The 13,256-nt window shown below is 43.3% G+C and overlaps 1 protein-coding gene across 3 annotated transcripts in view; it reads right to left on the bottom strand.

Annotated features, from left to right (window-relative positions):
- Nucleotides 1–11,103, bottom strand: part of GUSB (glucuronidase beta) — a 48,459-nt gene extending 37,356 nt beyond the window's left edge. For 2 of the 3 annotated variants that reach the window (XM_089668461.1, XM_089668462.1), the window contains exons 1-4: nucleotides 10,866–11,103; nucleotides 5,332–5,520; nucleotides 2,983–3,164; nucleotides 2,560–2,702 (exon numbers count right to left, since the gene is read on the bottom strand). In XM_089668461.1, the coding sequence (XP_089524587.1) occupies nucleotides 2,560–2,702; nucleotides 2,983–3,164; nucleotides 5,332–5,520; nucleotides 10,866–11,069 (718 nt within the window). In that variant the 5' untranslated portion in view covers nucleotides 11,070–11,103. The remainder of the gene's footprint in view (nucleotides 1–2,559; nucleotides 2,703–2,982; nucleotides 3,165–5,331; nucleotides 5,521–10,865) is intronic. The other variant, XM_089668463.1, reaches the window with a different exon arrangement.
- Between the last annotated feature and the right edge of the window lie 2,153 nt (nucleotides 11,104–13,256).

The following is a 13,256-nucleotide window of genomic DNA, read 5'->3' as shown; positions in this document are numbered from 1 at the left end:
ATACAGACATCCATGGTTTTCTTTATTCCAGCAAGGGCTGGGGGGGCCGGTAATAATAAACTGGCATCAAAGTGTATGATAGTAGATAAGAGGTATATCAAGGCTTCGGTGAGGTAGAAAGACGGGTTGAAGACTGATGAAAGCAGAAGAATAGTAGAGTTTAGAGGGGTAGTAGTAAGTAGAGGAGAAGTAGAGGGGAAATAGGAGGAGAGGAGATCCTCCAGAGAAGGTGGGGAAGGGGAGGGGATAGGGTTATCCCCTAGGGAAGTCCAGGTCTTCTTAGGGGTGCTGTTGTTATTGCACCATGTGTTTGCATTTTGGTACTTATGGGAGTAGTAGCGTATTTTCAAAGTTGGAGGGTAAATAGTGGTTCACCCAAGGGCTCCGTAGTGCTTCAAATGTGGATATTCTATCTTGTAGTGTGGCCTCTATTTTGGCATGGACCAAGGTTTGTGTGACCCCATTTCAGGCTGCTAATATGCTGAGAACAGGGGTTTTCCAGGCCCTTGCTATAGACTGTTTGGCTGCTGTGGTTATTTGGAGAAATAGCTTAAATGGTCGGTGGGTAATGGCCAGTGGTTTCACATTTAGGAGTGCTGCGGCAGGATCCGGTGGGATGGGAATGTCAAAAAGTTTAGCGAGAATGTGAAAAATGTCTGCCCAGAATACTTGTACCACTGCGCATTCCCGTCATATACAGTGGGGATCGAAAGTTTGGGCACCCCAGCTATAAATTTGTATTAATGTGCATAAAAAAGCCAAGGAAAGATGGAAAAATATCCAAAAGGCATCAAATTACAGATTAGACATTCTTATAATATGTCAACAAAAGTTAGATTTTATTTCCATCATTTACACTTTCAAAATAACAGAAAACAAAAAAATGGCGTCTGCAAACGTTTGGGCACCCTGCAGAATTTATAGCATGCACTGCCCCCTTTGCCAAGCTGAGACCTGCCAGTGTCATGGATTGTTCTCAATCATCGTCTGGGAAGACCAGGTGATGTCAAGCTCAAAGGTTTTAAATGCCCAGACTCATCTGACCTTGCCCCAACAATCAGCACCGTGGGTTCTTCTAAGCAGTTGTCTAGAAAACTGAAACTGAAAATAGTTGACGCTCACAAAGCTGGAGAAGGCTATAAGAAGATAGCAAAGCGTTTTCAGATGTCAATATCCTCTGTTCGGAATGTAATTAAGAAATGGCAGTCATCTGGAACAGTGGAAGTTAAAGCAAGATCTGGAAGACCAAGAAAAATATCAGACACAACAGCTCGCAGGATTGTGAGAAAAACAATTCAAAACCCACGTTTGACTGCACGATCCCTCCAGAAAGATCTGGCAGACACTGGAGTTGTGGTACACTATTCCACTATAAAGAGATACTTGTACAAATATGGTCTTTATGGAACAGTCATCAGAAGAAAACCTCTTCTACGTCCTCACCACAAAAATCATCGTTTGAACTTTGCAAATGAACATATAGACAAGCCTGATGCATTTTGGAAACAAGTTCTGTGGACCGATGAGGTTAAAATTGAACTTTTTGGCCAAAATGAGCAAAGGTACGTTTGGAGAAGAAGGGGCACAGAATTTAATGAAAAGAACCTCTGTCCAACTGTTAAGCATGGGGTTGGATCAATCATGCTTTGGGGTTGTGTTGCAGCCAGTGGCAAAGGGAACATCTCACGAGTAGAAGGAAAAATGGATTCAATAAAATTTCAGCAAATTTTGGATGGTAACTTGATGCCATCTGTGAAAAAGCTTAAGTTAAAGAGAGGATGGCTTCTACAAATGGATAATGATCCTAAAACACACTTCGAAATCCACGGGGGATTACATCAAGAGGCGTAAACTGAAGGTTTTGCCATGGCCTTCACAATCTCCTGACCTCAACGTAATTGAAAATCTATGGACAGACCTTAAAAGAACAGCGCGTGACAGACAGCCCAGAAATCTCAAAGAACTGGAAGACTTTTGTAAGGAAGAATGGGCAAAGATACCTCAAACAAGAATTGAAAGACTCTTGGCTGGCTACAAAAAGCGTTTACAAGCTGTGATACTTGCAAAAGGGGGCAGTACAAGATATTAATTCTGCAGGGTGCCCAAACTTTTGCAGATGCCATTTTTTTGTTTTCTGTTATTTTGAAAGTGTAAATGATGGAAATAAAATCTAACTTTTGTTGACATATTATAAAAATGTCTAATCCGTAATTTGATGCCTTTTGGAGATTTTTCCATCTTTCCTTGGCTTCTTTATGCACATTAATACAAATTTTTAGCTGGGGTGCCCAAACTTTCGATCCCCACTGTGTGTGTGTGTATATATATATATATATATATATATATATATATATATATATATATATATATACATACATACATACACATATATATATACATATACACACACACACACATACACACACACACTTTGCGGTATAATGCCAAGCATAACTGAAGATAAAGTGTATGTAAACCCAAAATCTAAAACATCTGCATTTCAGGCAAATAGGCATCTAAAATTTGGAATTTCAGACACCCTATCTAATTTCCACTTACCCATGTCACCAATGATGTCAGTAGTTACAGTGATGTCATCAATATATACTGATGGAGTAGTATAAAGGACTACAGGACGATGAATACCAGCATAGTTGAAAAAATCAAAATCTGTATTTTGTACAAAATATCCTTTGGGATATCTATATTTAAAAAAAACAAAAAATATCAGTAATCCTAATTTTTCAAACGACCATGGAATAAGCATATTTACCAAAAATATATAAGATATTCTGTAAGGGGCCAGTGTTTTCTACAGTAGAAAACTCTACACAATTAGCCAACAACTTACCAAGTATAGTTGCACCTCTATTTGAGCTTGTGTAATTTCCATACACCTTTACTAAACAAACTAATACTGTATAGTAAAAAAAAAAGTAATAATAATAATTTAAATACAAGCTGGCAATGCTAAACATTTACCTTGTAGGGTCATCCATGAATTGGATAGATCCAGGAGGTAAGGTATTTGGTGTCAGGGTGTTATTCACAGCAATAGTAATGCGGCAGGGAATTCCCTTACTACCTTTTAGAAGACTAGTTATGTTGGCTTCATAAGGTAGGTGCCCTCCTTCATGTTGTGTAACCTGAACTCCATTCACCCACTGTAATCAATCACATTAACATCAATAAAAACATAAAAAAGCAATGCTATCTCTACACATCAGAACAGTTACAAAACATCATGCAGGCCATATGAACCACTAGAAAACAGAATGGATTCACAAAAAATTTGCTAAAATTCAATTCATGTATTTAAAAAGATGCATCTTCCTGGGTGCATTCTGGGTGATATATTGCATATTCTGTCACTGCAACATAATTCATTTTCTAATATAACAAATAAAATTACCTATTAATTTCAGTTCGTAACCGGCTAGCATTTTGTAAATCTAAGAAAAAAATGTTTTTTCTTCTATTTAAGTGTGGCAGTAGTACATAGGAATTGCCTTCCCTGCCTATCTGAATGGTTCAGCTATCCCCAGCTCTGTCTTATGCGGTTATATAATGGCCACAGATTTACAGGAGTGTTGAGGGTACCTTTTTTACCTGGTTACAACACTGGGACTGATCATATGATTATATATGGGCAAACTCCCCCCATATAAAGTGTTTGTCATTTTAAGAGGGGAAAAAAAGCCTTTACAAACATTGTATACTTACCTGCTCTGTGCAATGGAATTGCAGAGCAACCCCAAACCTCCTCTTCTGGGGTCCCTTGCTGGTACTCTCAGCTCCTCCTCTTTAGTGGGGGCAGACATGCGGGCTTGCTCTAGAGCCAGGCTGTGTTTGTCCATGGACACAATCCTGCTGTCTGCTAGCAGGATTTGATTTACAGCAACAAGAGCCAATGGGTCCCACAGCTGCCTCTCTATCCTGTGGATGCAGTGAGAGAGGAGAGAGCCGCTGCAGCTGGTAAAGCGCTGGATGCTGCGCCCAAATGAAATGTGCGCCCTTTTTCCCCCCACAAATAGAGCTTTCTTTCTGTGGTATTTGATTGCCTGTGCGTTTTTTATTATTTGTGCTATAAACAAAAAAAGACAGACGGTTTTCAGAAAAGAAAAAAAAAAATTGTAAAAAAAAATAAAATTTCGTCATAAATGTAGGCTAAAATGTATTCTGCGACATGTCTTTGCTATAAAAAAAAAAAACCCCAATACATGTAAATGAATTTTTTGGAATTTTTTTCTCTTTTTTAATAGTAATGGCAGCGATAAACGACTTATAGCGTGAATGCAGCGGGCTTTCTTACACTAGGGGGAACTGACTTGGTGTCACTAACATCCCTAGTGATCAGTGCTAATGAAAAACACTGACACTGTACTAATGGCACTGGGCCAGAAGGGGTTAACATCTGGGGCAATCAAAGGGTTAACTGTGTGCGGTTTCACAGTATGCTGTATGTGTGCTTTCCACTGTAAGCACACTGCTTTGTATGGCTCTGCTTACTCACCGGGTGCTGGTGAGTAATCACCGGCCGGGACCTGGTGATTGACAGCCAAACAACGAATTGCGGTGCGGGTAGGGCGCGCACCCCCTACCCGGAACTGCAAAATCAGTATTTCTGCTATAGGGCGGAGGGGAAGTGGTTAGTATCACTTTAACTTTAGGAAGTTACTGCAATAACCTATCCCAGTATCTATTCAACAGAAGCAGGCAGCAGCAAATGTACAACAGTATATTTTTCCCCATGGTATTAGAAGACAGCTTGTGTAAAAATTGTTCCAATGGCAATTGCTTGAAAAATCTTCACACAAGAAAATTATGTTTACTGCTAAACAGATTTTTATGTACAATTCTGAAAAATCATACTACCTATACTATATAATATATATCTGATGCAACACAATAAGTCATGTGCAGGTGATGCATCATAACTGGGTGCCTTAAGACTTGAGGAGGAGAGATCCAGAAGAAAGCAGAAGCTTTAGCAAAGATAGCAACAGTGGCTATTAAGTAGTGAGAGTGCAAGGCTGTCATCACTGGAACACAAAAAACTCATAGTCTGCCATAATTTGCACATTATTGCAAGGGTTCCTGCACCCCCCACCCTTTGTTCCACTTGGGGTTTTCATTTTTCTCATTTATGCAAAAGAGAGTATTTTTTCCACGGTACAATATGAGACTGGGGATAAAGGAGAATAAACAGAAAAAGAGCACTGCAGCTACTCTTTCAACAAAATCATATGAGCTTTGCCCATGTATGTCTGCCCTCCCACTATTTTGCACATTAAACAAGCAACACCAGATGTATAAGCCTCTCATACTCACAACAACGGAGTAATAATGGGCACTGCCAACACGGAGAACAATTCTTGAAGGGTCTTGGTCTTCCAGCCACCTTCTAGGCAACCAAACTTCCTTCTCATACCAAACCCATCCGATGAAATCTCTTAAAGTGCTGTTCTGAGTGATGTCATTATAACTGGCAGGTACTGGCATGTCTATAACAGGACCTGTCTGTAAGAAGATTAAAAGGGAGGTGGTCATTAGAAAAAAGCCTGTCAGTGCACTAAATAATAATAGATCACATTACATATGTCCTATGTTTAAAAATAAATATCAATCTAGGCTTCTAGTGGCCAATCTGTCTACTTTCTGTATAAATGATTCTGAAGTGGAATCCGAAACTGGTAGAACTGCTAATACACAAATGATCTTACACCGAGCATCCAAACTTACCGTATTTGCCGGCGTATAAGACGACTGGGCGTATAAGACGACCCCCCTACTTTTCCTGCTAAAATGTAGTGTTTGGGCTATACTCGCCGTATAAGACTACCCCTCTTCCAATGCACACCAGTGGGAGGAATAGTGCCCCATCATTGATGTCAGTGGGAGGAATAGTGCCCCATCATTGGTATCAGTGGGAGGAATAGTGCCCCATCATTGGCATTAGTGGCAGGAATAGTGCCCTATCATTAGTATCAGTGGAGGAATAGTGCTTCATCATTGGTGTCAGTGGGAGGAACAGTGCCCCATCATTGGTGTCAGTGGGAGGAATAGTGCCCCATCATTGGTATCAGTGGCAGGAATAGTGCCCCATCATTGGTATCAGTGGGAGGAATAGTGCCCCATCATTGGTATCAGTGGGGGGAATAGGTGCCCCATCATTGGTATCAGTGGCAGGAATAGTGCCCCATCATTGGTATCAGTGGCAGGAATAGTGCCCCATTATTGGTGTCAGTGGGAGGAATAGTGCCCCATCATTGATGTCAGTGGGAGGAATAGTGCCCCATCATTGATGTCAGTGGGAGGAATAGTGCCCCATCATTGGTGTCAGTGGGAGGAATAGTGCCCCATCATTGATGTCAGTGGGAGGAATGGTGTCCCATCATTGGTGTCAGTGGGAGGAATAGTGCCCCATCATTGGTGTCAGTGGGAGGAATAGTGCCCCATCATTGATGTCAGTGGGAGGAATGGTGTCCCATCATTGGTGTCAGTGAGGGGTGGAATAGTGCCCCATCATTGGTGTCAGTGGGGGGTGGAATAGTGCCCCATCGTTGGTGTCAGTGGGGGGGGGGAATAGTGCCCCATCATTGGTGTCAGTGGGGGGGAGGAATAGTGCCCCATCGTTGGTGTCAGTGGGAGGAATAGTGCCCCATCATTGGTATCAGTGACACCAATGATGGGGCACTATTCCTCCCACTGAGACTTGCTGACCCTGTTCTCGTATGGTGCTGCTGCAGCCAGCATATGTGGTTGCAGCAGCACCTCTACACAGAACACTTACCTGCTGCTCCGGCACTCAATTTTCGCGGGGCCGCTCGGCTCCGCCCCCTCGCCGGTGATTGGCCGCCTGTGTGCCTTTCCTGAGCTACAGTTCTGGCGGCCAATCACCGGTGAGGAGGCGGAGCCGAGCAGCCGCACGAACATCCAGTGGCCGAACTGAAGGAGACGCCGCGCTTCCTGGACCGGATCGTCGTGGGACTGGATCCAGGTAAGAGACATCAGCCCCTGCAAACCCCTGTACTTAATGCCGCAGCCCCCCTAAACATGTGTACCGGCGTATAAGACGACCCCCGACTTTTGAGAAGATTTTCAAGGGTCAAAAAGTCGTCTTATACGCCGGCAAATACGGTATATGTTTTCTGTGTGAATTTGTTGCATGTATCTAAGAAGATAATGGGGACTTAGTTGCTTCAAAGTAGTACAGAGTTGCTTCAAAGTAGTATTCAAGTCGCCTGGCAAAGTTGCTCTGCAAGTCGTGCAACTTTCAGGTCGCAGTAGTGTGACCCGAGACTTAAAGTGATACTAAAGTTTTTTTAAAAAAATAACAAACATGACACACTTACCTGCTCTGTGCCATGGTTTTGCACAGAGCAGCCCGGATCCTCCTCTTCTCGGGTCCCCCGCCATTGTTTCTGGCTCCTCCCTCCTGTTGGGTGTCCCCATAGCAAGCAGTTTGCTATGGAGGCACCAGAGCAGGCATGCTCTCGAGACGCAGCTCTGCATGTCCATTCACACACAGAGCCTAGGCTCAGCCTGTCCCCTACCTCTCCTGCTTGGCTCACTAGCCAATTTTGAAGTAGTATTCACAAACCTTAAGATGTAGATATGGACCAGTTGTACACTGGTAGGTGTGTTGAAATATTTAGACGGTATGAGAAGAACCGGAATGAGTGAATGGATGGATCACAGCTTGTGTGTACTGTAAGTCAGAAAGCAGGGAAGCTTGCCAGTATGTGTGGAGAAGGGGGAGGGGGGGGGGGGTGTTTAATAGCTGTGATAGGTTTTCACTTTGACAGGGAGGGGAATGGTCCCACCCACCTGTGTACGTGTTATATTGAGTGTGTCTATATATCTGTGGAACAGGTGCCCGGGAGGCTTGAAGGGCCGGATAATCTGAGCTGCCGGGGAAGCTCCGACGGAGACGGCCAACACGTGGTATCTGTCAAGCTGTGTCCGGTTGGGAAATGGTAAAAACCACACAGTTGAGCTACGTTTTTACCACCCCTAACTGCTCCCCCTTTAGCTGCAGAGGCAGCAGCCAGGGTCAGGAACCACTTTTCGGATTCTGAACGATAGAGCGGGATTTCCGCGCATGCTCGAACCGCATTTAAATAGGACGTTTTCTGTCACACTGCTGATGGCATCCAACCCTCTGATGAAGTGCCGTAGCACGAAAGGCCTCAGGAGGAGCCAGTAGCAAGTGTGACTTCCTGACCACTGAGACCACGAGGAGGTCCGGTGGTCTCTGATCCTTATTTGCCGGGTTAGTACATGTTTATTTTTCATATTTACCAGTCTGCTTGTTGGCTAATGGTATTTGTGTGCACATGTGACCCTGGCTTAACTACTGTTGATCCAATAAAGTTCTTGAACCTACTACACTATTGGCGTTCCCTTTTTCTTTGACCCTCTTGCTGGAGGGTTTCAGATCTACATCTACCACTTCTGGGGTACCTGGAACCAGGAGGGGGACCCCTGTCTACCTATCTTTTGGGGCAAGAGGGCTCTCTGGACCTGGAGGTATATCACTGCACCCAAGGCCGATGTCAGTATTTGAGAGGGATGGTCTATGTGTTCTTAGGATCTGCATGCCTGGCTGGTCATCTGGATAAGATTATACACATGCGCATTTAAAATGTGCGGTCGGTGAGTGCGCATTTTTTCTGTTTGTTTCCAGTCACCTAATGAGGAGGAGACCTTCACATTTTTATGATCACTTTATTGTGGAAGGACTTTATGAACTATTTACCTTTACTCACCTAATTATGTTTACCTTTTAATTATCACAGCGCTGCACTATATTTACTTATTATTCTTGTTATGAGGTCCAGTGATTCCTTTGAGTGTTTCAGCAGCTGATCTTTGAGCGCTCGCTTTACTTTTATTCCACAGTTTACATCATCATTTCTGCATTCTGGATGTGTACCTGCATGCCTGCTGTTTAGGTGTTCTGGCACATTTATGATGTGTTTTGCCATGTTCCAGAAGAGTTCCATAGAGAAAAAAATGCAACTTGCTCTGCAAGTTCTACAACTTGCTTGGAATAAACATAGATCTATACTCAAACAAAAAAGTTAACGAAAAAAAAAACCCCACAAAAGCAAAAAAAAAAAAATTTTTAAAAAGAAAAAAAAAAATATAATGTATTGAAAAAATGGGCAGATTCGATGGACCACTTGGTCTTTTTTCTGCCATCACTTTTCTATGTTTCTACTTTTGTTTACTGCACTGGAACACACTGAATTTATGTGAACTAAGGCCACTGGAATACATGTAAAACACTGTGTATGTGGTTTTGATACAGAATAAAAATGCACCGGACTGTATCTGGTGTGAACCAGGGTGGATAAAAATCAATGATTTAAAAAAAAAAAAAAAAAAAAAAAAAAAAAAAAAAAAAATCGGATTTTTTTGATTTAAAATCAGATTTTTTTTATTTAAATCGGATTTTTTTTTATTTAAATCGGATTTTTTAAAATAAAATGCTTTTTGAGGAAAATATATTACCATCCAAAGGTTATTCCATCATGAAATAAAGATTAGTTTTTTAATTATGTAGAATAAGGCGGTATATGTTTAATTTTTTTGGTAAATAAATTCCATTAATCCATTCACAATGTCATGCTCTTCCAGAGGTTTGTGTAAGATTATTGGGCAGTTTCTCTGCCTACAAGATATTATCACAGATGCTTGGTTTACTTTTGCAGTTCTCAAAACTGAATTTGACACAGCGGAGATCACATGCCTCTTCTTCACAGCAAAAATGTTATAACATGAACAGAGTTAGAAAAAGACCTTAATCCTAACTTCTACAAACCTATGAATACAGAATCAACCCCTTCAGTGCTAAGCTTCAAGAAGTTCAGTGAATAGAATAGAAACAATATTTTTCTGATTGTTTGGAGTGGAATAGATCTGCACAAGAAGAAAGTGAATTAAGTGTGAGGAGGAAGGGGCTGACAGTCTAAGTTTCTTAAAATATATATATTTTGTTCAGCCAAATTAGTTACCAAACATGGATGTTTGTTTAAGCAAATAACATATGCTGGAATGTTATTGTTTCAGTTGAATACATCTATTTAAATTGTTATTATTAAGGTAATGATTATTTTTCTCCTTCCTAAGTACAACAGAAAAGTTGTCCAAATATGAATGATTAACCTATTAAACTGGGGATAAAAAATCTAATATGAAAAGTTGTTATTCTAAAAATCTTCATCTACTTGCATATTAAAGTTATACCAGCAAGAATTAGTCTTTATGTAGAAAACTAGGATTTAAATCAAGCCTTACTGACTAGTGATTTAAATCGTGATTTAAATCAGTTTGATTTAAATCAAATCCACCCTGCGGACACCCCATACACATCATACATTCCGTACACCCCATACATCATACATCCCGTACACATCATACACCCCGTACACCCCATACACATCATACGTCCCATACACATCATACATCCCGTACACCCCATACATCCCGTACACCCCATACACATCATACATCCCGTACACCCCATACACATCATACCTCCCGTACACCCCATACATCCTGTACGCATCACACGGTCCGTACACCCCGTACACATCATACACAGCCCGTACACACCATACACAGCCCGTACACACCATACATCCCGTATGGCTAGCAGATATTCTGACAGGTGTGCAGGAGACCTGCATATCATCAGTAATCTACTGATCGTTGGTGCAATGCTTTCCAGGCTCCTTTGGGCAAAAATAATAAATGCACATTTGTTTACTTACAAAAAAAATGTGCATTTATTATTTTTTTCCAAAAGGAGAACTTATCCTTTAAGAAGGTGTATAGAGTGTCAACTCAGGTCTTACCGTCCATAGCGGGCTCATGTACCATTGCTGGTGGAAGCCCTCATTCCTGTCAGCAGAGGTGTCAGCCCGGAAACTCCACATACCACTCAGCTCCTTGTGTTCCCTGGTGGGGGTCTCCCTGGGATACAACATCCCCCCAGTCACAGCTTGTGTCAGGACAGGGCTGACAAGCAGGACAGTCAGACAGCTCCATAGGGTACACATCCCACCAGATGGCTGCTCTGCTGCCTGCTCCTCACACTGCTCAACAAAGCATCACACAGTCCGTACACATCATACAGCCCGTACACACCCCGTACACATCATACACCCCGTACACACCCCATACATAGCCCGTACACATCATACACAGCCCGTACACACCCCGTACACATCATACACAGCCTGTATACACCCCGTACACATCATACACAGTCCGTACACATCATACAGCCCGTACACACCCCGTACACATCATACACCCCGTACACACCCCATACATAGCCCGTACACATCATACACAGCCCGTACACATCATACACAGCCTGTATACACCCCGTACACATCATACACAGCCCGTACACATCATACACAGGCCGTACGCACCCCACACAGCCCGTACGCATCATACACACCCCCTACGCATCATACACACCCCCTACGCATCATACACACCCCCTACGCATCATACACACCCGCTACGCATCATACACACCCCCTACGCATCATACACAGCCCCTACGCATCATACACAGCCCCTACGCATCATACATCCCATATGGCTAGCAGATATTCTGACAGGTGTGCAGGAGACCTGCATATCATCAGTAATCTACTGATCGTTGGTGCAATGCTTTCCAGGCTCCTTTGGGCAAAAATAATAAATGCACATTTGTTTACTTACAAAAAAAATGTGCATTTATTATTTTTGTCCAAAAGGAGAACTTATCCTTTAAGAAGGTGTATAGAGTGTCAGCTCAGGTCTTACCGTCCATAGCGGGCTCATGTACCATTGCTGGTGGAAGCCCTCATTCCTGTCAGCAGAGGTGTCAGCCCGGAAACTCCACATACCACTCAGCTCCTTGTGTTCCCTGGTGGGGGTCTCCCTGGGATATAACATCCCCCCAGTCACAGCTTGTGTCAGGACAGGGCTGACAAGCAGGACAGTCAGACAGCTCCATAGGGTACACATCCCACCAGATGGCTGCTCTGCTGCCTGCCCCTCACACTGCTCAACAAAGCATCACACAGTCCGTACACATCATACACCCCGTACACATCATACACACCCCATACATAGCCCGTACACATCATACACAGCCCGTACACACCCCGTACACATCATACACACCCCATACATAGCCCGTACACATCATACACAGCCCGTACACACCCCGTACGCATCATACACCCCATACATAGCCCGTACACATCATACACAGCCCGTACGCATCATACACAGCCCGTATACACCCCGTACACATCATACACAGCCCGTACACATCATACACAGCCCGTACACACCCCGTACGCATCATACACAGCCCGTATACACCCCGTACACATCATACACAGCCCGTACACATCATACACAGCCCGTACACACCCTGTACACATCATACACAGCCCGTACGCATCATACACAGCCCCTACGCATCATACACACCCCCTACGCATCATACACAGCCCCTACGCATCATACACAGCCCCTACGCATCATACACAGCCCCTACGCATCATACACAGCCCCTACGCATCATACACAGCCCCTACGCATCATACACAGCCCCTACGCATCATACATCCCATATGGCTAGCAGATATTCTGACAGGTGTGCAGGAGACCTGCATATCATCAGTAATCTACTGATCGTTGGTGCAATGCTTTCCAGGCTCCTTTGGGCAAAAATAATAAATGCACATTTGTTTACTTACAAAAAAAATGTGCATTTATTATTTTTTTCCAAAAGGAGAACTTATCCTTTAAGAAGGTGTATAGAGTGTCAGCTCAGGTCTTACCGTCCATAGCGGGCTCATGTACCATTGCTGGTGGAAGCCCTCATTCCTGTCAGCAGAGGTGTCAGCCCGGAAACTCCACATACCACTCAGCTCCTTGTGTTCCCTGGTGGGGGTCTCCCTGGGATATAACATCCCCCCAGTCACAGCTTGTGTCAGGACAGGGCTGACAAGCAGGACAGTCAGACAGCTCCATAGGGTACACATCCCACCAGATGGCTGCTCTGCTGCCTGCTCCTTCTTTCTTCTTCACACTGCTCAACAAAGCATGGAGCTGAGAGTCACATGACCCGCTCTGTCACATGACGCCCCCTTCCCCTCCTGTTGAGCTTCGTATTTTAGGCGTTAACTAGAACATTTTTCTAAGTGATGTCAGAGAGAGCACAAGCAGCTCTT

The sequence above is a fragment of the Staurois parvus genome, unplaced genomic scaffold (assembly GCF_062004578.1).
Source record: "Staurois parvus isolate SC_StPar_1 unplaced genomic scaffold, SC_StPar_1.0 ptg000058l, whole genome shotgun sequence".
Taxonomy (NCBI): domain Eukaryota; kingdom Metazoa; phylum Chordata; class Amphibia; order Anura; family Ranidae; genus Staurois; species Staurois parvus.
Note: the sequence above shows the minus strand (reverse complement) of the source record. Positions and strands in the feature narration are given on the sequence as shown.